The sequence below is a fragment of the Bombina bombina genome, chromosome 2 (assembly GCF_027579735.1).
Source record: "Bombina bombina isolate aBomBom1 chromosome 2, aBomBom1.pri, whole genome shotgun sequence".
In the NCBI taxonomy this organism is placed as follows: domain Eukaryota; kingdom Metazoa; phylum Chordata; class Amphibia; order Anura; family Bombinatoridae; genus Bombina; species Bombina bombina.
In genome coordinates this window covers 605,056,257-605,083,973 of record NC_069500.1, presented here as the reverse complement: position 1 = coordinate 605,083,973, position 27,717 = coordinate 605,056,257, and the positions used below count along the sequence as shown (strand labels likewise).

General features: G+C 39.3%; 1 protein-coding gene across 3 annotated transcripts in view; it reads left to right on the top strand.

Annotated features, from left to right (window-relative positions):
- The window catches only part of PIP5K1B (phosphatidylinositol-4-phosphate 5-kinase type 1 beta), a 387,289-nt gene that overhangs the window by 97,452 nt on the left and 262,120 nt on the right, over positions 1-27,717 (top strand). For all 3 annotated transcript variants that reach the window (XM_053702527.1, XM_053702529.1, XM_053702528.1), the window contains exons 2-3: positions 24,104-24,182; positions 24,731-24,802. In XM_053702527.1, the coding sequence (XP_053558502.1) occupies positions 24,731-24,802 (72 nt within the window). In that variant the 5' untranslated portion in view covers positions 24,104-24,182. The remainder of the gene's footprint in view (positions 1-24,103; positions 24,183-24,730; positions 24,803-27,717) is intronic.

The window sequence follows — 27,717 nt, the reverse complement described above, 5'->3', positions numbered from 1 at the left end:
TTAATACACTTTATTAGTTATTGCGGTGGGGGATTGCGGTTGACAGGTAGATAGACATTGCGCATGCGTTAGGTGCTAGTTTATTTTTGCAGGCATTTTCGGGAGTTACGGTGCTCCCATACATGCTACGGCTGCCTTTTATGGTGAGGTAAAAATAGAGTAAGCTTTCTCCATTTTCGCCACATAAGTCCTTGCGTTGAATATTGGATATCAATTTGCGACTCGGTCCCATGTTAGCCTATGGGAATAAAAATTGCGGGAGACAGGTGAAATATATGTGCCGCATTTATATGCGGCGCTGTATATATAGGATACCAAACCCGCGCAAAAACCGGCGTCACTGGCTTTTGCGTGCGACGCCGCATATGTAATGTATTGGTAATTTAGCAACTTAAAAAATGGAATACTGAACAAAATGAATAATTGGAAATTAGTCATGTGTGCTAATTCATACTATTCTTGTGTTTCTTACAATCTAAAGTGCTATAACTACAAATAACATCATGTGGCTAATTATTTGTATTTTGTTTAGAACTGAGACATCTGAGTCACACTATTTAAATGAGTGATATGCTCTGTGCAATCTGCTCAATTGGTTATTAAGAACATGTCTTTATTTATATAATTAAATGGTACTTTGTGAAATAGTATAAAAAATATTTAAAGGGACACTAAACCCAATTTTTTTCTTTAATGATTCAGATAGAGCATGCAGTTTTAATCAACTTTCTAATTTACTCCTGTTCTCTTGCTATCTTTATTTAAATAGCAGAAATGTAAAGCCCATTTTTGGTTCAGAACCTGGGTTATGCTTGCTTATATGTGGCTAAATGTAGCCACCAATAACCAAGCGCTATCCATGGTGCTGAACCTAAAATCGACCAGCTCTACATAGCATGGAATAGTGCTGCCATATAATGCTCTTGCCAATGGTTAACATTCTAGCAAAACTGCTGCCATATAGTGGTCCAGACACGTTTCCACTCCTGAACTTACGTCCCTGCTTTTCAGCAAAGATACCAAGAGAACGTATAAATTTGATAATAGAAGTAAATTTAATTAGAAAGTTGTTTAAAACTGTATGCTCTATCTGAAGAGTAATATAGAACACACTGTACAAATACTACAACATTAGGAACGGATCTCACCTATGCCAAACGTTAAACGTTTTAGAGAAATTCCAGAATACAGATATTGAATCCCCAATCTCAAATAAGTATCTGTGCCATTAAACAATACAAAATAGTTACCACGGTGACGTTGCCTTCTTTACTGCGTAAAGTGAGGTCAGAACAGCAATGCACTACTGGGAAGTAGTTGAAAACATCTGATAAGACAATGATAAGAGGCATTTGTGCACGGCCTCCAATCAGCATCTAGCTCACAGTAGTGCATTGCTGCTCCTGAACCTGGGTATGCTTCTCACCTAAGGATATGAAGAGAACAAAATACATTTCATAATAGAACTAAATTAAAATTGAATGTTCCATCTGACTCATGAAAGACTGATTTTGACTTTCCTTTCCATCTAATGTTCAGTTTGTTTCGGTTGGTGGTCTTAGTGGGAGCATTTATGCATCAAAGATGGGTTTTTTTTTTCTACCTAATCAATTAAAAAAATTTAATTGTAATGCACTGAACAATGATGTCAATGTCATGTTCCTTTAAGGATATTAAAAGCTACATATACAGTATTTGCTTTGAAATAAGAAGAAATATCAATGCCAGCAATAATACAATTTGTTACACAAATGCTAGGAAGACCTAGTAAAATAGGAATTTCCCGAGTATTTGCTGTCTAGCACTATGTGTAGGCATACGTGTCATCAAATGTATTGCAAAAAGAAACGCGCTCTTTAAAGGAATATTAAAAAGTAAAGACATAATTATGTATTCAAAGCAAGATTATCCTTAGAATAATAGGTAGATTTGTTTTACAATTATATAAGTTGTTAAAATATTGAATATATAAGTGTAAAGGTTTAGGGGCCGAATTATCAAGTTCCGAATGGAGCTTGATGCCCCTGTTTCTGCGCGAAACAGCAGTTATGAAGCAACGGTCTAAAGACCACTGCTCCATAACTTGCCCGCCTGCTCTGAGGCTGCGGAAATAAATCCGCCCAATCCTATATGATCGGGCTGATTGACACCCCCTGCTAGTGGCCGATTGGCTGCGAATCTGCAGGGGGCAGCATCACAAGCAGTTCGCAAAGAACTGCTTGTACGTTGTCGGCATTTATCGATGTGCGGTGGATATGATACGCTACATTGTATCATGTCCATCCACCCTTTAATAAATCGGCCCCTTAGTCTATAAAGTACTTTAGCTTCTGTACAGTAGTGGGCAACTCTATGTTTAAACTTAGGTTTCCCCTTCACTATCTGTTCTGATGAGAACAATTAGGAAAATATATAAAACATCCAATAAAAGAGGCTGGGTAAACAAGATTGAGTGGAAACCTTGTTAGAGAATTCCTTAAACAATTTTATGTTGCACACCTTATTTTATTGCATGTTTTTATCTGTTGTTAATTGTCCTCAGCAGGAGAGATTGATATGGTAAAAAGAAGTTCAAGCAGGCACCACCCACTTTATTCAAACTTGTGGAATCTGGAAAACCAACAATTTTAAGAGTTATATAAAATAAAAATAAAATAATTATAGAAAAAGGAGGCAAAATAAATAATGAAAGTTTATTGCAAAGTTTTTTAACTACACATAATTAAACATTCTCAAACTGTTTAATATCCCTTTAACAAAGTATACTAAGAGAACGAAGGAAAAATCATAATAGAAGTACATTGGAAAGCTGCTAAAAATGTCAGGCTCTATCCAATCCATTTAAAACAAAACTATAAGCTTGTAGTAGAGGATTATTCTAAAATTACTGTGCAGCAGTTAAAGGGACACTCAAGTCAAAATTAAACCTTTATGATTTAGATAGAGCACATAGTTTTAAACAACTTTCCAATTCATTTCCATTATCAAAATGTGCAGTCTTTTTATATTTACACTTTCTTTGACACCAGCTCCTACTGAGCATGTGCAATAATTCACAGAATATACGTATACAGATTTCTGACTGGCTGATGGCTGTCACATGATACCGGAGGAGGGGAAATAGACATAACTGAAGTTTATCATAAAAAATCTGCTACTCATTTGAAGTAGTTCAGACTAAATGCTATTGCATTATATTTTTATCGTGCATTTGTTTATTATGCAAATGTACTGTATTTACTGGTCCTTTAGTTAAACTTGCACCGATTTCTTTGCTGTGTTTTTTCCTGCTAATATTACAACATGCAGCAATGTACTTAAAGAGGTAAAATACTTTGTGGTCTGATCTAAGTAATAATTATAACATATCTCATGTTGTATGCAATGTTCCGGTTTTACTATCAAAGTATAAAACAGATTACGGAAACCTCTCAGAAGCAGTTTCACTTTCCATTGAGTATCAAACCACTGAACATGCAGTTGCTTTAAAGAGAAACTAAAAAAAATGCTGTTGATACATAACAATGTGATACAAACATTTGAAGGAATTGAAAGCGGCAGACTTACAGAGAGGCAGGATGCGTGACAGCTCTGAGCTGTGTGTATTTGGTATACATAGGAGAATTACCTTTAATTTTGTATACATCACTTTTTTTCCGATAACTGAACAAAATTTTAATACAATAAAGAACTTTCTGCTTAAAGGGACAGTCTACACCAGAATTGTTATTGTTTAAAAAGATAGACAATCCCTTTATTACCCATTCCACAGTTTTGCATAACTAACACTGGTATATTAATATACTTTTTAGCTCTGTGATTACATTGTATCTAAGCCCCTGCAGACTGCCTCCTTATTTCAGTTCTTTTGACATAATTGTGTTTTAGCCAATCAGTGCTGACTCCTAGGTATCTCCATGGGCATGAGCACAATGTTATTTATAAGGCACACGTGAACACACTCTAGCTGTTAAAGCTGTCAAATGCATTCAGAATAGGCGTCATTCAAGGGCTTAGAAATTAGCATATGAGCCTACCTAGGTTTAGTTTTCATTAAGAATACCAAGAGAACAAAGCAAAATTGATGATAAAAGTAAATTGGAAAGTTGTTTAGAATCACATGCCCTATCTGAATCATGAAAGTTTATTTTGACTAGACTGTCCCTTTAACTTGTTCAATTTGAAAATGTCTTTAATTAAGCTCAGGATTGTGTACTATTCAGTGCATGTGCTAAATATACGTTGATTGTATGGCAAGCTTCAGAAAGCTGTATGTACGTCTCACCACGGGAATATGCAATACCCTAGGTAATATGTATTACGTGTTCCTTAATGAAGCACAGAGCTCTAATGATATCTTTGTGTTGGACTTTGTTCCTCTGCTGAGCCTCATTAGAGTTACAAGCGGCACGCTTCACAGAATGCTAGTCACTTCTTTTTGTACGTGACTCATAATGATTTACTTTACAACGATATGATGTAGGGCGGGAAGGTCCCCTTACTGACCGCAGTGGATAGGAGATTGCACAATTTAAAGGGACAGTAAAGTCATAATTAGACATTCGGGATTTAGAGCATACAATATTAAACAACTTTCCAATTTACTTCTATTATTTAATTTGCTTTCTTCTTTTGTTATCCTTTGCTGAAAGGTTTATCTAGGAAAGCTCAGGAGCAGCAAAGAACCTAGGTTCTAGCTTCTTATTGGTGGCTGCATATATATAACGATTGTCATTGGCTCACCCATGTGTTCAGTTTAAAACCAGTAGTGCATTGCTGCTCCTTCAACAAATGATACAAAGAGAATAGAAGTAAACTGGAAAATTGTATGTTTTACCTAAATCCTGAAATAAAAAATGTGGGTTTTTATTTCCATTTAAGATTAAGATATTTTGTGGGAAAGCATAGTAACTAAATGATACGTCCCCAAGCTAAGATGCTACTTGTCACCCGAGGAATGGAGTTAGGTTGCATTATGTGGACCCACATGGAATCATTAATATGTATACGTTTCACAAATACTTAGCAGAAACAGGCTCAGTATAAAAAAGTAACTCTGAAACAAACCATGTACACAAAATGTGTGCTCATGGGAAACCAGCACGCTGAGCTTTCTTACAAAAAGATACTGTGAACGTTGCTCAGGATTTTTTTCTAATGAATGAATGCTGTGCATTTACTAAGAGTTCAGAGTTCTAAAAATGAATTGGTTTCTCACACACAAACACACACATATATAAAATTGCTGACAATGAATCCTAACAGTTTTATTTTTACTTCACATGCGGTGATGAGACCAGATCATAGTGTCTCCTGATCACTGACCCATCCTCATCTGCAAGTTGGGCTTGCTAGACTTCTTCCCCTTTAGCAGGTGCCACAATCCACTTATCAATGCTTATTTGGTGACAGATGCAGAGTATGACTGCAATAAAATGCAAAGCACTTTACACAAGATAAGGCAAATCAGTCCATCTATACAGCTTCTTGTAGACAGTTAATGAACTACCAGGAACTATACACACCCAAATTACCCATCTGGCTGTGACAGGAAGCTTGTTGAAGAATACTTATGGAGTAGTACTCTTTTTACTTTATTGTAGAGGATCCATTATGATATTTTAATGACATTTTGTGTAACCCTGCAATCCCAGGAGATGACCTGCAGTTCTCTAAATGACAATCAAAATTGCTATAACAGAAAAAAAAAAATCAATATTTCTCTTGCTAAGTGTAGTCAGTCCACGGGTCATCCATTACTTATGGAATATATCTCTTCCTAACAGGAAGCTGCAAGAGGATCACCCAAGCAGAGCTGCTATATAGCTCCTCCCCTCACATGTCATATTCAGTCATTCTCTTGCAGCCTAACTAAAGATAGGTCGCTGTGAGAGGTCTGTGGTGTTTTTTAACTTAGTTTATTTCTACAATCAAAAGTTTGTTATTTTAAATGGCACCGGAGTGTGCTGTTTATTCTCAGGCAGCATTAGAAGAAGAATCTGCCTGCGTTTTCTATGATCTTAGCAGACGTAACTAAGATCCACTGGCTGTTCTCATCTGAGGAGTGAGGTAACTTCAGAGAAGGGGAATAGCATGCAGGGCCCCCCTGCAAATGAGGTATGTGCAGTAATTATTTTTCTGAGGAATGGAATTGTCTGAGAAAATACTGCTGATACCAATGTAAAGTAAGTTCAGCCTTAAATGCAGTGATAGCGACTGGTATTAGGCTGATGAGTGTGTGTACACTGAATGTATTTTTCTAAGGAATGGAATTGACTCTGAAAATACTGTTAATACTGAAATAATGTATGAACCTTAACTGCAGTAAAAGCGACTGGTAGCAGGCTTATTAATAACAATTCATAACTTTTCAAATGTTTAAAACGTTTACTGGCATGTTAATCGTTTTTTGTGAGGTACTTGGTGATAAAACTTGTTGGGGCATGATTTTTACCACATGGCCATCTTTGTTTTCTGCATAGAAACAGTTATCTGAGCTTCCCCACTGTTGTAATATGAGTGGGAGGGGCCTATTTTAGCGCTTTTTTGCGCAGTAAAAATTCAGTCACAATCTGGACCCGGGAGCGGTGCTGATAGATGCTCTGACAGCCCCTTGGGTCTTCAACATGGCTTATGTGTTTCCACCATTCCCGATGCTTCCTCGTTTGATTGCCAAGATCAAACAGGAGAGAGCTTCGGTGATTCTGATAGCGCCTGTGTGGCCACGCAGGACCTGGTATGCAGACCTAGTGGACATGTCGTCCTGTCCACCGTGGTCTCTGCCTCTGAGACAGGACCTTCTAATTCAGGGTCCTTTCAACCATCCAAATCTAATTTCTCTGAGGCTGACTGCATGGAGATTGAACGCTTGATTCTATCAAAGCGTGGCTTCTCGGAGTCAGTTATTGATACCTTAATACAGGCTAGGAAGCCTGTTACCAGAAAAATTTACCATAAGATATGGCGTAAATATTTACATTGGTGCGAATCCAAGAGTTACTCATGGAGTAAGGTTAGGACTCCTAGGATATTGTCCTTTCTACAAGAGGGTTTAGAAAAGGGCTTATCTGCTAGTTCGTTAAAGGGACAGATTTCTGCTCTGTCTATTCTTCTACACAAACGTCTGGCTGAAGTTCCAGACGTTCAGGCTTTTTGTCAGGCTTTAACTAGGATTAAGCCTGTGTTTAAGACTGTTGCTCCGCCGTGGAGCTTAGACTTAGTTCTTAATGTTCTTCAAGGCGTTCCATTTGAACCCCTTCATTCCATTGATATCAAGCTGTTATCCTGGAAGGTTTTGTTTTTGATGGCTATTTCCTCGGCTCGAAGAGTCTCTGAATTATCTGCCTTACATTGTGATTCTCCTTATCTGATTTTTCATTCAGACAAGGTAGTTCTGCGTACTAAATCTGGGTTCTTACCTAAGGTAGTTACTAACAGGAATATCAATCAAGAGATTGTTGTTCCATCACTGTGTCCTAACCCTTCTTCAAAGAAGGAACGACTTTTGCATAATCTGGACGTAGTCCATGCCCTGAAGTTCTATTTGCAGGCAACTAAAGATTTTTGTCAAACTTCTTCCCTGTTTGTCGTTTACTCTGGACAGAGAAGAGGTCAAAAGGCTTCGGCTACCTCTCTCTCTTTTTGGCTTCGTAGCATAATACGTTTAGCCTATGAGACTGCTGGACAGCAGCCTCCTGAAAGGATTACAGCTCATTCTACTAGAGCTGTGGCTTCCACCTGGGCCTTTAAAAATGAGGCCTCTGTTGAACAGATTTGCAAGGCTGCAACTTGGTCTTCGCTTCACACCTTTTCAAAATTTTACAAATTTGACACTTTTGCTTCTTCGGAGGCTATTTTTGGGAGAAAGGTACTTCAGGCAGTGGTTCCTTCTGTTTAATGTTCCTGCCTTGTCCCTCCCTTCATCCGTGTACTTTAGCTTTGGTATTGGTATTCCATAAGTAATGGATGACCCGTGGACTGACTACACTTAACAAGAGAAAACATAATTTATGCTTACCTGATAAATTTATTTCTCTTGTAGTGTAGTCAGTCCACGGCCCGCCCTGTCTTTAAGGCAGATCTAAATTTTAATTAAACTCCAGTCACCACTGCACCCTATGGTTTCTCCTTTCTCGTCTGCTTTGGTCGAATGACTGAATATGACATGTGAGGGGAGGAGCTATATAGCAGCTCTGCTTGGGTGATCCTCTTGCAGCTTCCTGTTAGGAAGCGATATATTCCATAAGTAATGGATGACCCGTGGACTGACTACACTACAAGAGAAATAAATTTATCAGGTAAGCATAAATTATGTTTTTACTATCTGGTTATTCACTTTTCTTAGTGATTTTTTTTTTAACTAACAATAATTATTGTAACCTCAATTTTTGAGAATGAAATAATTTTTTATTAGCAGTTAACTGTTTTTATTATTTAGTATATTATATATTAATTTTAATTCTTAATACTTCAGAAGCTTTAAACGATATGACTTATTTTACTTTTTGTAAATACAACTTATTTTTCCCTTTCAAATAATTTGTTTAGAAAATACAGAAATTCTGTATATATTTTAAAAAATATTTTATGCAAGGTTATTTAACTATCGAAAAGATATTGGGGCCTATTTATCAAAGGTCTTGCGGACCTGATCCGACAGTGTGGATCAGGTCAAAAAGAACTCGCTGAATACAGAGAGCTATACGCTCTCCATATTCAGCATTGCACCAGCAGCTCACAAGAGCTGCTGGTGCAACGCCGCCCCCCTGGTGTCAATCAACCCGATCATACTCGATCGGGTTTATTTCCGGCGATTCCTGTCCGCCTCATCAGAGCAGGCGGACAGGGTTATGGAGCAGCGGTCTTTAGAAAACTTTAGAAACACGGGCACACAAGCTCCGTTCGGAGCTTGATAAATGGGCCACATTGTATTTGCATATTTTATTATTGTAAGATGTTTCTGGACTCTGGAAGAGTTCTGCACATCTATAATTTTACAGTGGGATTTTTCAGACTCATAAGTGTGATCTGGAGAACAGACAACACATAGAGGCCTATCTATCAAGCTCCAAATGGAGCTTAATGGCCCATGTTTCTGGCGAGCCTGCAGGCTCGCCAGAAACAGCAGTTATGAAGCATGCTGGATGTCTTTGCCGCTCTGCGCAGCCGGGCTGAAGATAGAAGACGCCCCCACGATGGATGAAGATCTTGCCACCTGGATGTAGACTTCTCACTGCCTGGATGTCCGGACTTCAGCAACCGTGAGTAGATATTCTAGTGTTAGTATTAGGTATTTTTTTATTTTTTGTGGTGAGTTTTTTTTTTCAGATTAAGGTTTGGGCTTTTGAAAAAGAGCTAAATGCCCTTTTAAGGGCAATGAAAAATAGCTGAATTCCCTTTTAAGGGCAATACCCATACAAATGCCCCTTTAGGGGAAATGGGTAGCTTAGGTTTTTTTTAGAGTTAGTTTTTTTTATTTTGTGGGGTTGGTTGGGCGGTGGGTTTTACTGTTGGGAGGACTTTGTATTTTTTTTACAGGTAAAAGAGCTGATTTCTTTAGGGCAATGCCCTACAAAAGGCCCTTTTTAGGGCTATTGGTAGTTTTTTTGTAGGCTAGGGGGTGTTTTTATTTTGGGGGGCTTTTTATTTTTATAGGGCTATGAGATTAGGTGTAATTGTTTTTATTTTTGATAATTTCGTATATTATTTTTTGAAAGTTTAGTGTTTTTTATTTCTCTTGTTAAGTGTGTTCAGTCCACGGGTCATCCATTACTTATGGAATATATTCTCTCCCCAACAGGAAATTGCAAGAGGATCACCCAATCAGAGCTGCTACACAGCTCCTCCCCTCACATGTCATATTCAGTCATTCTCTTTCAACTGAAAAGATAGGAAGTTGTGAGAGGTTCTGTGGTGTTTTTATACTTCAATCAAAAGTTTGTTATTTTAAAATGACACAGGAGTGTGTTGTTTATTCTCAGGCAGTATTTGGAAGAAGAATCTGCCTGCGTTTTCTATGATCTTAGCGGCAGTAACTAAGATCCACTGGCTGTTCTCGCATATTCTGAGGAGTGAGGTAACTTTCAGAAGGGAATGGCGTGCGGGGAACCCTGCAAACAAGGTATGTGCAGTAAATTATTTTTCTATGGAATGGAATTGACTAAGAAAATACTGCTGATACCGATGTAATGTAAGTAAAAGCCTTTAATACAGTGAGAGCGACTGTTAACAGGCTGATTTAAATATATACAGTAAAGTAATTTTCTAAGGAATGGAATTTGACTGAGAAAATGCTATTAATACTGAAGTGATGTTATAAGCCTTAAATGCAGTAGGAAGACTGGTATCAGGCTTATCAATAGAGATACAAGCTCATTAAAAAAAGGGATGTTTAAAACGATTTTACTGGCATGTTTATTCGTTTTGTGAGGTACATTGGTGATAAAACTTGTTGAGGCATAAAATTTTTCCACATGGCTGACAATATTTCTGCATAGAAACAGTTAACTGACACTCCCAATATTGTAATATTGAGTAGGAGGGGCCTATTTTAGCGCAGTAAAAAATTCAGGCTCTGTCTTCCTGCTTCCTTCTGCTTGAGCCGGGTCGTCTCGTTTTTGAGGGAGGTAATCAGTCACAGCAGACCTGTGACAGTGGTTTTTTTGACTGTATTAATAAACGTTTTTTTGCTTATAAAAACCGTTTGGGTTTTAAGGGGTTAATCATCCATTTGCAAGTGGGTGCAATGCTCTGCTAACTTAATACATTTACTGTGAAAATTGATTTGGTTCATTGTTATTTCAACTGTGACAGTTTTCTGTGCTTCTTAAAGGCACAGTAGCGTTTTTCTTTATTACTTGAAAAATTATTTACAGTGTTTTCCAAGTCTGCTAGTCTTATTGCTAGTCTGTTTAAACATGTCTGACACAGATGAATCTGTTTGTTCACTATGTTTAAAGGCCACTGTGGAGCCCCACAGAAACATGTGTACTAAATGTATTGATTTCACTTTAAATAATAAAGGTCAGTCTTTATCTATAAAGGAATTATCACCAGACAACGAGGGGGAAGTTATGCCAACTAACTCTCCTCACGTGTCAGTACCTTCGCCTCCCGCTCAGGAGGCGCGTGATATTGTTTCGCCAAGTGCATCAGGGACGGCCATACAAATCACCTTACAGGACATGGCTAATATTATGAATAATACCCTGACAGAAGTATTATCTAAATTGCCAGAATTAAGAGGCAAGCGCGATTGCTCTGGGGTAAGAATAGAGCGCGCTGGTGCTACAAGAGCCATGTCCGATACTGCGTCACAGTTTGCAGAACATGAGGACGGAGAGCTTCATTCTGTAGGTGACGGATCTGATCCAGGGAAACTGGATTCAGAGATCTCTAATTTTAAATTTAAGCTTGAGAACCTCTGTGTATTGCTAGGGGAGGTTTTAGCAGCTCTGAATGACTGTAACACAGTTGCGATTCCAGAGAAATTATGTAGGCTGGATAGATACTATGCAGTACCGGTGTGTACCAACGTTTTTCCTATTCCTAAAAGGCTTACAGAAATTATTAGCAAGGAGTGGGATAGACCTGGTGTGCCCTTTTCCCCACCTCCTATATTTAGAAAAATGTTTCCAATAGACGCCACTACACGGGACTTATGGCAGACGGTCCCTAAGGTGGAGGGAGCAGTTTCTACTTTAGCCAAGCGTACTACTATCCCGGTGGAGGATAGTTTTGCTTTTTCAGATCCAATGGATAAAAAATTGGAAGGTTACCTTAAGAAAATGTTTGTTCAACAAGGTTTTATCTTACAGCCCCTTGCATGCATTGCACCTGTCACTGCTGCTGCGGCATTTTGGTTTGGTCTCTAGAAGAGGCCATTCACTCAGCTCCATTGGATGAAATTATGGACAAGCTTAAAGCACTTAAGCTAGCTAATGCATTTGTTTCTGATGCCATTATACATCTAACTAAACTAACGGCTAAGAATTCCGGTTTTGCCATTCAAGCGCGCAGAGCGTTATGGCTTAAATCCTGGTCAGCTGATGTGACTTCTAAATCTAAATTACTTAATATTCCTTTCAAGGGGCAAACCTTATTCTGGCCCGGCTTGAAAGAAATTATCGCTGACATTACGGGAGGTAAGGGTCATACCCTTCCTCAGGATAAGGCCAAATCAAAGGCCAAGCAGTCTAATTTTCGTGCCTTTCGAAACTTCAAGGCAGGAGCAACGTCAACTTCCTCCGCCCCAAAACAGGAAGGAACCGTTGCTCGTTACAGACAGGCCTGGAAAACTAACCAGTCCTGGAACAAGGGCAAGCAGGCCAGAAAACCTGCTGCTGCCCCTAAGACAGCATGAAGGGATGGCCCCCTATCCGGAAACGGATCTAGTGGGGGGCAGACTTTCTCTCTTCGCCCAGGCGTGGGCAAGAGATGTCCAGGATCCCTGGGCGTTGGAGATCATATCTCAGGGATATCTTCTGGACTTCAAGGCTTCTCCTCCTCTAGGGAGATTTCATCTTTCAAGGTTATCAGAAAACCAAATAAAGAAAGAGGCATTCCTATGTTGCGTACAAGACCTCCTAGTAATGGGAGTGATCCACCCAGTTCCGCGAACGGAACAAGGACAGGGATTTTATTCAAATCTGTTCGTGGTTCCCAAGAAAGAGGGTACCTTCAGGCCAATTTTGGACCTAAAGATTTTAAACAAATTCCTAAGAGTTCCATCATTCAAAATGGAAACTATTCGGACTATCCTACCCATGATCCAAGAGAGTCAGTACATGACCACGGTGGATTTAAAGGATGCCTACCTTCACATACCGATTCACAAAGATCATCATCGGTTCCTAAGATTTGCCTTCCTAGACAGGCATTACCAGTTTGTAGCTCTTCCCTTCGGGTTGGCTACGGCCCCGAGAATCTTTACAAAGGTGATGGGCTCTCTTCTGGCGGTTCTAAGACCGCGAGGCATAGCGGTGGCTCCGTATCTAGACGACATCCTGATAAAGGCGACAAGCTTGCAAATTGCCAAGTCTCATACAGAGATAGTTCTGGCATTTCTAAGGTCGCATGGGTGGAAGGTGAACGTGCAAAAGAGTTCTCTATCACCACTCACAAGAGTCTCCTTCCTAGGGACTCTGATAGATTCTGTAAAAATGAAAATTTACCTGACGGAGGCCAGGTTATCAAAACTCTTAAATGCTTGCCGAGTCCTTCATTCCATTCCACGCCCGTCAGTGGCTCAGTGCATGGAAGTTATCGGCTTAATGGTAGCGGCAATGGACATAGTGCCATTTGCGCGCCTGCATCTCAGACCGCTGCAATTATGCATGCTAAGTCAGTGGAATGGGGATTTCTCAGATTTGTCCCCTCTACTAAATCTGGATCAAGAGACCAGAGATTCTCTTCTCTGGTGGTTATCTCGGGTCCATCTGTCCAGGGGCATGACCTTTCGCAGGCCAGATTGGACGATTGTAACAACAGATGCCAGCCTCCTAGGCTGGGGCGCAGTCTGGAATTCCCTGAAGGCTCAGGGATCCTGGACTCAGGAGGAGAAACTCCTCCCAATAAATATTCTGGAGCTAAGGGCAATATTCAACGCTCTTCTAGCTTGGCCTCAGCTAGCAACGCTGAGGTTCATCAGATTTCAGTCGGACAACATCACGACTGTGGCTTATATCAACCATCAAGGGGGAACCAAGAGTTCCCTAGCGATGTTGGAAGTCTCAAAGATAATTCGCTGGGCAGAGTCTCACTCTTGCCACTTGTCAGCGATCCACATCCCAGGAGTGGAGAACTGTGAGGCGGACTTTCTAAGTCGTCAGACTTTTCATCCGGGGGAGTGGGAACTCCATCCGGAGGTATTTGCTCAACTGGTCCATCGCTGGGGCAAACCAGATCTGGATCTCATGGCGTCTCGCCAGAATGCCAAACTTCCTCTTTACGGTTCCAGGTCCAGGGACCCGGGAGCGAAGCTGATAGATGCTCTAGCAGCTCCTTGGTTCTTCAGTATGGCTTATGTGTTTCCACCGTTTCCTCTGCTCCCTCGACTTATTGCCAAGATCAAACAGGAGAGAGCATCGGTGATCCTGATAGCGCCTGCGTGGCCACGCAGGACCTGGTATTCAGACCTAGTGGTCATGTCGTCTTGTCCTCCATGGACTCTACCTTTGAGGAAAGACCTTCTAATACAAGCTCCTTTCAATCATCCAAATCTAATTTCTCTGAGACTGACTGCGTGGAGATTGAACGCTTGATCCTATCAAAGCGTGGTTTCTCCAAGTCAGTTATTGATACTTTGATACAGGCACGAAAGCCTGTTACCAGAAAAATCTACCATAAGATATGGCGTAAATACCTGTATTGGTGCGAATCCAAGAGTTACTCGTGGAGTAAGGTTAGGATTCCAAGGATATTGTCTTTTCTCCAAGAGGGTTTGGAAAAAGGCTTATCAGCTAGTTCTTTAAAGGGACAGATTTCTGCTTTGTCTATTCTTTTGCATAAGCGTCTGGCAGAAGTTCCAGACATCCAGGCTTTTTGTCAAGCGTTAGCTAGGATTAAGCCTGTGTTTAAAACTGTTGCTCCTCCGTGGAGCTTAAACTTGGTTCTTAAAGTTCTTCAAGGAGTTCCGTTTGAACCCCTTCATTCCGTTGATATTAAACTTTTATCTTGGAAAGTTCTATTTTTGATGGCTATTTCCTCGGCTCGAAGAGTCTCGGAATTGTCTGCCTTACACTGTGATTCTCCTTATCTGATTTTTCATTCAGACAAGGTAGTTCTGCGTACTAAACCTGGGTTTTTACCTAAGGTAGTCTCTAACAGAAATACAATCAGGAGATTGTTGTTCTGTCATTATGTCCTAATCCTTCTTCAAGGAAGGAACGACTTTTGCATAATCTGGATGTAGTCCGTGCCCTGAAATTCTATTTACAGGCAACTAAAGATTTTCGTCAAACTTCTTCCCTGTTTGTCGTTTACTCTGGACAGAGGAGAGGTCAAAAAGCTTCGGCAACCTCTCTCTCCTTTTGGCTTCGTAGCATAATACGTTTAGCCTATGAGACTGCTGGACAGCAGCCCCCTGAAAGAATTACAGCTCATTCCACTAGAGCTGTGGCTTCCACCTGGGCTTTTAAGAATGAGGCTTCTGTTGAACAGATTTGCAAGGCTGCGACTTGGTCTTCGCTTCACACTTTTTCAAAATTTTACAAATTTGACACTTTTGCTTCTTCGGAGGCTGTTTTTGGGAGAAAGGTTCTACAGGCAGTGGTTCCTTCCGTTTAAGTGCCTGCCTTGTCCCTCCCATCATCCGTGTACTTGGCTTTGGTATTGGTATCCCATAAGTAATGGATGACCCGTGGACTGAACACACTTAACAAGAGAAAACATAATTTATGCTTACCTGATAAATTTATTTCTCTTGTAGTGTGTTCAGTCCACGGCCCGCCCTGTCTTTTTAAGGCAGATCTAAATTTTATTTAATACTTCAGTCACCACTGCACCCTATGGTTCCTCCTTTCTCGTCTTGTTTTGGTCGAATGACTGAATATGACATGTGAGGGGAGGAGCTGTGTAGCAGCTCTGATTGGGTGATCCTCTTGCAATTTCCTGTTGGGGAGAGAATATATTCCATAAGTAATGGATGACCCGTGGACTGAACACACTACAAGAGAAATAAATTTATCAGGTAAGCATAAATTATGTTTTTTCAAAATTTAGTGTTTTATTTTTGGAATTTTAGATTGTTTTATTTTTTTTTCGTAGTCTTAGTTTTATTTAAATTTGTAATTTAGATATTTTAATTGGTAGTATTTTTTATTTTATTAGAATAGTAAGGTTTGGTTAATTTATAGTTTAATGTTAGGTTTATTTTTATTTCACAGGTAAGTTTTTGAAGAAAAGTTTTTTTTTTATTGAGGAACAGATTCAAGCATACATAGTTACATTGCAGTGAGAATGAGATTGTACATACATAGTAATAAATTATACAATGTATGGGTGCTAGTTAATGATCCGAGGATGATACCTGTTACAAACTATTTTGGGCACAGTAAACAATATACAAAACTTTGTGTAGAACCTTGAACCTCAAGTTTTTTCAAATAACTTAAATTCAGAGATTTCCTGTACAGCTATATCTGATAGGTACAATTTCCCAAAGAACCAGTGATGTGTATCGTAGGTATATTGTTTACCCAGTTAAATGTGGTTACCTAAATATTGAGGATATTAGGGTATTAGTAGGGATTTGTAAGGTATAGTGGGTATAGCTGTACTTCTAATAGTAAAAAATAAATAGAAGTGGATCAACGGTCCAAAGCCGCTTTGGAATGGGTAAGGGGTGAGAGGGAGATGGAGTGTGAGCTAGGTATGTTGTAAAAATATAGGGCAGCAGCAGCATACAAAACAAAGGGGTAAAAGAAGGGAATTAGGGTCTATGTAATATGAGTCAGAAAAAGGGGAATGGGGGGGGTTCCGGGGAGAGGGAGGAACATCCCCCCAGTCAGGGTGTGATACGGTATGGAGTGAAGGAGATAATAGGAGTAAGTCATAGAATCTTATAAATTGACTTAAAGTAAAGGTAAACTTTGATGAATGAAACCCGTTTTTTTAAATACTATTAAAAACAGGGGCACTTTCATTCATCAAAGTTTAGAAGGCAGCCGTTTTGATTAAAAACTTATCTTTGTTTTTTCACAGCCAGAGCAGCTTCCCCCACATGAAGATCCTCTCTTCACACGTCATCAATGACTAATCCAGCTTCCTCCAATTACGGCATGGCCTCAGGCAATGACTACCCTGGGGGGAAAGCCGTGATTGGAGGAAGCTGGATTAGTCATTGATGACGTGTGAAGAGAGGATTTCCAGGTGGGGGAAGCTTCTCTGGCTGTGCAAAGAAGAGAGCTTCCTATAGAATAGCTGCAAATCTGTAATACCCTTGTCTTTGGTCATCATGTTTGTGAGGAGTTTCAGTAACAGGGGCAGAACTACCATTGGTGCAGCAGAGGCAGTGACACCAAGGCCAAAGTGCTGGAGGGGGCCCATAGCACTCGGGCTATAAATAGGCCTGTGCAGAATGTGTACAATCCTAATGCAATGGAGCCTTTTATTAGTGCAATTTGCAAATCTATCCATCTATCTATCTATCTATCTATCTATCTATCTATCTATCTATCTATCTATCTATCTATCTATATTATTGCTAAGCTTACTTCTAAGTTACCTTTGGGGGCCCCAGACAAATTTTGTACTAGGTCCCTCTGTTAAGTAGGTCCACTACTGTTCAGTAACTAAACAATTGGAGGTAGGCTGGTACATTGTGTATTACAGCTACTTCCTTAGTACTTATAGAGGACAGAGGGCTAGATTACGAGTGGAGCGATATCGTTTGTGTGCAATATCAGGTTTTTAAAGCCGTTTGTATGCAAGTTAAATTCTGCTTGTATTACAAATTGAAAGTAAATGCGAATGCATGACCACAATCATAATTTATATTTACAGACATATATACACAAATAAACACATACATTTACATATAGACATATACGTGCATTAGAGCCCTTTGCAGTAAAGTAGATGAAAACATGAAAAATCATAAGTATGCAATATTCATATTTAGTAAAGTGTTATACAATGTATTTACTGTAAATATTATACATTCAAATGTTCGGCAGAATATGTATATAACTATAATATATATATATAACTATATATAGTATATATATATATATATATATATATATATATATATATATATATATATATAAAACTATATATAATCATGTGTATATATTTATATTTATAGGTAAAAATCCATCAGATATATATTTAAATATCTCTTTAAGAATGAATAGAACATATTATGCTAAGTAAAGATCATTGGATTATGTTCTTATGTTGTGCTCTTAAATAACCGAGATCGTGTTTACGCAATTTGTGGGTGTAAGTTTTTTTTCTCTCGACCTTTTCGGCTCCATTGAAGTCTATGGGGGAATGTATTTTTGCATTTGCGACTTCGTAAAGTTTCTTTGTTACCCCGACTTTGCGAACACAAGAGTGCAAACCTTTTACTTTCAACTTGTAATACGAGTGCAAATCTCTGAGCACAAAAAAAAATGTTGCTAGCAGTTTTAACGCTCAAACGCGAGCACTAACTACCACTGCACTCGTAATCTAGCCCAGTGTCGGAATACAGAGTTTGAGGCTTAGTGAGTTATGTTTTTTCAATCACTGCTGTTCTACCTTATACCAACTAACCTCACCTTGTAAATATTTTGACAGAGGACTGAATAGTGCAAGACACAGCACTAACAACAACAAAAAAGATTTTCACAAAGTGTCTAGATATTGCTAGAAAGCACATCATTTTTTTTATAGAAAAATCAATTGGAACAAATGTTTTAGCCTGAGCTGCAGGGAGTATAATTTTATTTCTACATGATTTGCCTGTAATACATTTGAAACTTGCTGCTTTCCTTTGTTCCATTTTAGGTCATTCAGTATCGAATTATGAAATTGTTATTTTCGCTTGGGCTCATACTTGATTCAATTGACTGTTCTGGAAACAGAATTTATCATTTGTTAAAAAAAAAAATGACTATGTTGTGCCACAGCTTCATGCGGTGGGACTGAGTGAAGAATGCTGCAATCCTACCAGTTCTGTCTCTCTTTAGGGTCATTCAGAGCTCCCTGCAGATGTAAGTGTAATCCAGCACGATAAGGAACTACCTTTTACATATACGCAGTATACAATAATTCTAGAATTCTGTACACCATATTTTATTTAATTGCTGAATATAACTAGCGAGCACATAGAGGCATATTTAAGAAATGTCTTGCGGACCTGATCCGACAGTGTGGATCAGGTCCGCAAGACATTGCTGAATGCGGAGAGCAATGCGCTCTCCGCATTTAACATTGCACCAGCAGCTCACAAGAGCTGCAGGTGCAACGCCGCCCCCTGCTGACTCGGGGCCAATGGGCCACCAGCAGGGGGGTGTCAATGAACCCGATCATACTCGATCGGGTTGAATTGTTGCGATTCCTGTCCGCCTTCTCAGAGCAGGCGGACAGGGTTATGGAGCAGCGGTCTTTGTGACCGCTGCTTTATAACTGCTGTTTCTGGCGAGTCTGAAGACTCGCCAAAAACACGGGCCCACAAGCTCCTTTCGGAGCTTGATAGATAGGCACCATAGTAGTGATGTAAAGACTGGTTTGTTTATGATGTTTTTGTACTTTCATAAAAAGGACTTACAAGACTCTATATTATTTAATAAGGTTTTTAAATGAACTTTAGTTTAGAGCATAAAATGTGTACTTGTTTTGAAAGCACCTACTGTCACCCACCCTCAAAATGTGGGTGTTCTGTTAAATTAAAGGGGGAGTGTACTCAGGCAAGCAGCAGATAAGAGTTCATTGTATTTTAGGCTGGTGAAGGGTGGACTGTCTCTTTCAACCCCACTGGATAGCTTATTTCTTTTAATGTCTTTTGTTTACATAGCGTTTCTGTAGCCAGTACTCCTATACTGAAATTTGAATCACAGGTGGAGGTTTCAACAAGAAAAGTTGCTATTTCACATGACACAATTAAGATAAATGAGTTATTTGTAAACAATTTGATAAACTCCAGAAGGTGAAATGGATCACTGGGAACATATTAAAGGAAAGAAGCTTTGACAATACAATGTCCCTTTCAGGGTGCGTCAGCTTCGTATTGACTGTAAGGGCTCGATTTATCAAGCCCTTCTCCTCCTTTTGACTGCAGGTTCACACAAGAGAACCTGCAGTCAGGATTTATCAAGCAACAGTCATCAGACCTCTTAGGTGGAGAATTCTCTCCGGTCTCCTCTGACCGGGGAGATTGACAGCTCATGCCCGCGCGTGATTGGTTGTGCGTTGGCAGGGGGCGGGTTGCACACAAGCGCAAAGGAGTGCTCGCGTGCAATGTTAAATTCCAGCAGCGGATTGCTGCCCACCAGAGAAGCGCTCAGGGGGACAGGGGCAAATATGTCCGCCCCTGTCCGCCATGGATTTATAAATCGAGCTCTAAATCAGCATTAAGCCAATCCAGAGCCAATATGGATGTTGTGTCAGAGCATGAATTTGGAGGGCATATAAAATCACTGGATGTAGTGGTACATTTAGTGCTTCTGAAGATGAAAAGGTAGTGCCTTCAGTAAGGTAAGCACCTTATTTAAAGGGACAGTATACACTCATTTTCATATAACTGCATGTAATATAGACTACTATAAAGAATAAGATGCACAGGTACCGATATAAAAATCCAGTATAAAACTGTTTAAAAACTTACTTAGAAGCTCTCAGTTTAGCTTTGTTGAAAAGGTAGCTGGTAAGCCCACTGCAAGTGGGAAATATCAGACACTCCCCCTCCCCCTTCTTTAGCATATGAAAAGACCCTTTACACAAACAGGAGCAAGCTGGAGAAGGTAGCTGACCGTATTCACATAAAACTTTGGGGCTTGGTTAGGAGTCTGAAAATCAGAGCAATGCTATTTAAAAATAAGCAAAACTAAACATTTTTTTTTAAAAAAACTTCATGGACTATATAAATAGATCATCTACAAAACATTTATGCAAAGAAAAAATGAGTGTATAATGTCCCTTTAAGCTCTGAAACTAACCCACTTGAAAAGGACACTAATGCTTTAAAGTTCTCAGCTATGCTATCCACCATTTCTGTCCTTCCATACATATATGTTCTGTTCCTCTCTGTAGATGTGTGCTTTATAGGGCTTCTCTAGTGCTCAGGATCCAATCAGAAAACTTTTCTATCCCATTTCTTAAAATCAGTGTATTCCCAGAGTTAAGATATCCCTGCTCCAAAATAAAGTTCCTCTCACCATTATTCTATATAACCCAGTCTGGTTTGCTAAATCCCTGCTGGTTAGATTGTGCATTATCTGTAATGCTGGATTAATTAGGAAACAAAGGTGAACAGGCCTTAGGCTGCCGTGTCTGGAGCTGTATTTGTTTGAGATGTAACTGAAGGTGACTTTTCCTGTATAGTTATCTGGGTGAGAATCTGGCTGAGCATGGAAGAAACTTCATAGAGCAGTTGCAGTACTGCAAATGACCTGAGGGTGTAGTGGAAGCAGGTCATGTGTCTCAGATGTATATACTGTATAATATATATTGTTGTACAGCATTATTCAAGTATGTAGCATGCTGTTCAAATGTTGCTTTTAAATTGGCAGTGTGAAATTTTGCATTGGAGAAGAAGGGTATATATATATATATATATATATATATATATATATATATATATATATATATATATATATATATATGTGTATATATATATATATATATATATATATATATATATATATACTAGCGCTGCGGAATCTGTTGGCGCTCTAAAAATACCTAATAATAATATATATATATACAAGTTCAGTATGGCCTAGCACTCTCGACGACCGTTATTGTACCGGGGTGCACTACAAATATGTAAATATAACAAAAAATAGAAGGCAATTACCGGATTTAACAAGGGGTGAAAACACTTTATTCCCTTATGTGTTTTCACCCCTTGTTAAATCCGGTGAGTGCCTTCTATTTTTTGATACATTTACATATACATATACATATGACCCTTTAATTACTGCAGCATTCAGAATGTTGATGGTTTACGGCTTAAGTTTAGGTTAGCTTTAAGGCTGTGACACACTGCAAGCGGAGCGGTGCGCAGCGTGTAGATGCAGCTGTGCGCGCTCAGTGTGTCCTGCCTTTTCATCTCTGAGCACTCTGCTGCGTCAGGTCGCGTAGCTGAGCGCTCAGAGATGAAATAATTGAACTTTAGAAGCGATGCGACACGGTGCAAAGCAGCTGCATCGCCTGCAGTGTGTCACAGCCTTTAGAGTTGCCTCTCTTTGAGAAGTTATGGTTAGGTTTATGATATTTTCTTGTGGACATTGTTAATCTGAAATTCTGAAATCTGAAATTCAAACGTAAGATTATGAAACAATATCATGCTGACATTACAATGGTAAACTGAATAAGATGTGGTTCTCATTGCTAGTCATCTGTGCAGTATGCTGGCTGGCATTTTTCTGCTGCTTTGCAGGTTGGCTGTTCCAGCGCCTCTCTTTTAAGCAACAAGAAACTGTGCACTGTTCTTAATCTAGACATTATTTTGAATATACCCCCACCCCCCACACACACAATGTAATTGTTTAACAAAATGTTTGGCTTTGAATTACTTGTCTTACTTGCTGTTTTTGCCAAGGAGTTTATTTTTTTTAAAAAAATTCTTAGAACCTACTGTTACTCATGCACTTTAAATGTCTATCAACCTGTTTTTATTTTACTTTTTCTTTCTATGGTGCAACATAGACTATAAGTTTTGTTTGAAAAGAATAGCTAGCTAGAAATACAGACAGTCAAAATAGATAGCTAGATAGATAGATTGGGCACTGTACTTTAATGTATAAATAATTAGTTATACCAGCTACAAAGTAGCTACAAAGTATTACAAAATATTAAATGGCGGGAAATGGATAATTTAGATTTATTTTTGCAACTGAAATAGCTGGTTTTGACCACTTAAAGAGACAGTCAACTCCAAAAATGTTATTGTTTAAAAAGACAGATAATTCCTTTATTACCCATTCCCCAGTTTTGCATAACCAACACAGTTATATTAATATACTTTTAGCCTCTGTGATTACCTTGTATCTAAGCCTCTTTTGACAGCCCCCTGATCACATGGCTATTTATTTATTATCTATTGACTTGCATTTTTTCCAAGTTGTTAGTTGTTTCATCCACAACCCACAAGCGTGAGCACAATGTTATCTATATGGCCCACATGAACTAGCAGTCTCTGTTAAAAGCTAATAAAACGGCATGTGATAAAAGGTTTTCGTAGTAGCTAAGAAACAGGCAAACATTTGAAAGGTTTAAATGTTATAAAGTATATTAATTGGTTGTGCAAAGCTGGGGAATGGATAGTAAAGGCATTATCTATCTTTTTAAATAATAACAAATTTGGTGTTGACTGTCCCTTTAAACCACCACTATAATGAACATTTCAGTACCTATGTAATGTTCTTTGTTTACAGAGAGATGAGATAATGGGATATTCTGCTCCTTATCAGGCATGTTCTAGAGAAAAATGAGCTGTGGTTTTACTGAGCAAAACCAACAATTTGAAATATAAAAATGTATAATTTCCCATACATGAATGCTGTGCATTTGGCAAAAAAAATAATTGGAAATACACTGGGGTCGATTTATCAAGCTGCGGCGGACAGGGGGGCAGATATGCGCCCCTGTCCACCACGGTTCGCCTCTGGAAGGCTGAATTCCGTTGCCGGAATTCAGCATTGCACATGAGCGCTATTTTGCGCTCGCGTGCAATCCCGCCCTCTACCCGCGCAAGCCAATCAGGTGCGGGCAGGAACTGTCAATCACCCTCTTCAGACGAGACCGGGGAAATTGAAATTCGCAACCTAAGAGGTGGCGAAAGGTTAGGGAAGCAGCGGTCTGGTGACCACTGCTTGTTAAATACGGACTGTAGGTTCTCTTGTGAGATCCTGCAGCTGTAGCGGGGCGAAAGGGGTTGATAAATCAACCCCATTGAGAGAAAAATATGTTACAGTACAGTTTCCCTTCTGCTGCAAGTGAGATTTCTGATGTTGAAAATGTATGAAGTAGATGGGTACGTATATTCTGTAGGTAGAATTAGAACATCCAAGAGGAAATTGCAGAGACACATTTGGTGTCCTGGTTGATAAAGAATCCTATTTGAACAATAGCTGTGTACATCATCTAAAATTCTAAATAATACTTTATAAAATGCAGTGTCAGTTCCGCTACTTGTACAAAACAGCAGGAAATCAGCGAGGCATTATCATATCTGTATATAGGGTAATATTGTGGTTGTTTTCTATAATCATATTTTTTTTAAATGTTTCCCACTTAGATATTTAATTTATTTATTGTATGCTTATATGTAGAAAAAGAGATTGATGATATATTTTTTTTTAAATTTAGAAACAAAAATAATCAGTTTTAAAAATTGTTCAATTACTTTTGGAAGTGGAAAATGTCCCTAATCATAGTTTCTCTTTCTTTATAGGATTTTGGGGCCTTTTGACTGCATAAATGATCAGTGCACTTCTTAACCTCTGCTCCAGATGACTTACAACTGAAGAAAGGTATAAACTTACTACTAGGGTAAAAGCAGTGCCCTTTCTGTGCAAGCTACACATGTGGGCAGTAGAGTCAGGTTTCAGTGTGCTGCAGGATGTTATGCAGAGTTTTCTTTTTTTTCTGTAAACTGAGCACATCTAACCCACTATAAACCTGTGGTTTTCTAATGCATGTCGTTTCAGTGGTGTTACACCACAATCTGCAGCCAAAGGCAGCATTAGTGTTGCATTACACTCGGCACCAGCCTTTTTGTTCCATTACAAAATGAATAAATCCTACCTTTAAATCCAGCCAAGAAACCTAGGATCTTAAGAGATTCCAGGTTACGTTTTAATGAGCTTATTTGTTATGAAAATTCAGTGTTCGCTGCAGTAAGAACCGGCTGCTGAGAACAGAATAACCTGTTATGTGCTAAGCTCAGTGTTTAGAACTTTGCAGCAATGGGATGGAATGGCGCAGCAGAGGTAAGGTGGCACTCTCTGGGCAGCTAGCTGAGAAGGTTTACCTTGTATTGCTTGAAGATAACAGTGCTGGCCATTGGTTTTGTCTTTAGATGTCTGCTGTAACAGAAAATGGGAATACTACAGACGCCAAACCTACTCATGGGGAGAAAACATATAAAAAGGTGAGTAGAATGTTTTTTGTTCATTCTATAATGGGATATTAGGTCCAGTTATACTTTAAATGACCCTGTACAGATTAAAACAGACATAGCCTTATTACTTTTAGTAAGTCATCTTAGTCTCCCATAGTTTTCTTGTTACTGATTACAATATCTTCATGCTTAGATATCATATTTATATTTGCAGACATCCCTTTCATTTATGGGGCCCTCTAGCATAAGGGAGGAGAGGAAAAAAGTAGAAAAAGAAAATAAATAAATTGTGTTAATATTACTAGATACGATCTCCTCCTGATAGTATATTGTTTCAGTCACCTGACTTCATCTATTACTAAGAGATACAAAATATAGTTATTTTCTCCCCTGAAGTTCCCCTTTTAGTCAAAGATTTTTTCTAAGGTCCATTTCTTCTGTTATGTGTGATCAGTCCACGGGTCATCATTACTTCTGGGATATAACTCCTCCCCAACAGGAAATGCAAGAGGATTCACCCAGCAGAGCTGATATAGCTCCTCCCCTCTACGTCAGTCCCAGTCATTCTCTTGCACCCAACGACTAGATAGGATGTGTGAGAGGACTATGGTGATTATACTTAGTTTTTATGACTTCAATCAAAAGTTTGTTATTTTATAATAGCACCGGAGCGTGTTATTACTTCTCTGGCAGACTTTGAGGAAGAATCTACCAGAGTTTTTACTATGATTTTAACCGGAGTAGTTAAGATCATATTGCTGTTCTCGGCCATCTGAGGGAGGTAAAAGCTTCAGATCAGGGGACAGGGGCAGATGAATCTGCATTGAGGTATGTAGCAGTTTTTATTTTCTGAATGGAATTGATGAGAAAATCCTGCTATACCGTTATAATGACATGTATGTATACACTTCAGTATTCTGGGAATGGTACTTCACCGGAACTACTTTGTTAAAGGTCACTAATCTTTTTAATAAGTATTATATCATGTTAAACGTTTTTGCTGGAATGTAGAATCGTTTACACTGCTGAGGTACTGAGTAAATAAATGTTTGGGCTTTATTTTCCACTTGGCAGTAGTTTATTTTGAATTGTGACAGTTTCGTTTCTCTTCACTGCTGTGTGTGAGAGGGAGGGGCCGTTTTTGGCGCTCTTTGCTACGCATCAACAATTTCCAGTCAGCTATTATTTTTCCTGCATGATCCGGTTCATCTCTGACAGATCTCAGGGGTCTTCAAACCTCTTGAAGGGAGGTACATTCTCTCAGCAGAGCTGTGAGAATTTTTTATATTGACTGTGGATAAAGACGTTACTCAATAATTTTTATGTCAAATTTAGTTATGTTATCTTACTAATGGGAACAAAACCTTTGCTAAAAGTTGTGTTGTTTTAAAGTTGATGCTATAACTGTTCTCAGTTTATTATCTCAACTGTCATTTAATCATTAATCGTTTAAGTACCTCTTTGAGGCACAGTACGTTTTTGCTAAAAAAGATTATAACCAGGTTGCAAGTTATTGCTAGTGTGTTAAACATGTCTGACTCAGAGGATATCTGTGTCATTTGTTCCAATGCCAAGGTGGAGCCCAATAGAAATTTATGTACTAACTGTATTGATGCTACTTTAAATAAAAGTCAATCTGTACAATGTGAACAAATTTCACCAATCTGCGAGGGGAGAGTTATGCCGACTAACTCGCCTCACGCGGCAGTACCTGCATCTCCCGCCCGGGAGGTGCGTGATATTATGGCGCCTAGTACATCTGGGCGGCCATTACAGATAACATTACAAGATATGGCTACTGTTATGACTGAAGTTTTGTCTAAATTACCTGAGCTAAGAGGCAAGCGTGATCACTCTGGGGTGAGAACAGAGTGCGCTGACAATACTAGGGCCATGTCTGATACTGCGTCACAGCTTGCAGAGCATGAGGACGGAGAGCTTCATTCTGTGGGTGACGGTTCTGATCCAAACAGATTGGATTCAGATATTTCAAATTTTAAATTTAAATTGGAGAACCTCCGTGTATTACTAGGGGAGGTCTTAGCAGCTCTCAATGATTGTAACACCGTTGCAATACCAGAGAAACTATGTAGGTTGGATAAATACTTTGCGGTACCGGCGAGTACTGACGTTTTTCCTATACCTAAGAGATTAACTGAAATTGTTACTAAGGAGTGGGATAGACCCGGTGTGCCGTTCTCACCCCCTCCAATATTTAGAAAGATGTTTCCAATAGACGCCACCACTCGGGACTTATGGCAAACGGTCCCTAAGGTGGAGGGAGCAGTTTCTACTCTAGCTAAGCGTACCACTATCCCGGTGGAGGATAGCTGTGCCTTTTCAGATCCAATGGATAAAAAATTGGAGGGTTACCTTAAGAAAATGTTTGTTCAACAAGGTTTTATTTTGCAACCCCTTGCATGTATCGCGCCGATTACGGCTGCGGCAGCATTTTGGATTGAGTCTCTGGAAGAGAACCTTAGTTCATATACGCTAGACGACATTATGGACAGGCTTAGAGTCCTTAAACTAGCTAATTCATTCATTTCGGAGGCCGTAGTACATTTAACCAAACTTACGGCTAAGAACTCAGGATTCGCCATACAGGCACGTAGGGCACTGTGGCTAAAATCCTGGTCAGCTGATGTTACTTCTAAGTCCAAATTACTTAATATACCTTTCAAGGGGCAGTCCTTATTTGGGCCCGGTTTGAAAGAAATTATCGCTGACATTACAGGAGGTAAGGGCCACGCCCTACCTCAAGACAAAGCCAAAGCTAAGGCTAGACAGTCTAATTTTCGTCCCTTTCGGAATTTCAAAACAGGAGCAGCATCAACCTCCACTGCACCAAAACAGGAAGGAGCTGTTGCTCGTTACAGGCAAGGCTGGAAGCCCAACCAGTCCTGGAACAAGGGCAAACAGGCCAGGAAACCTGCTGCTGCCCC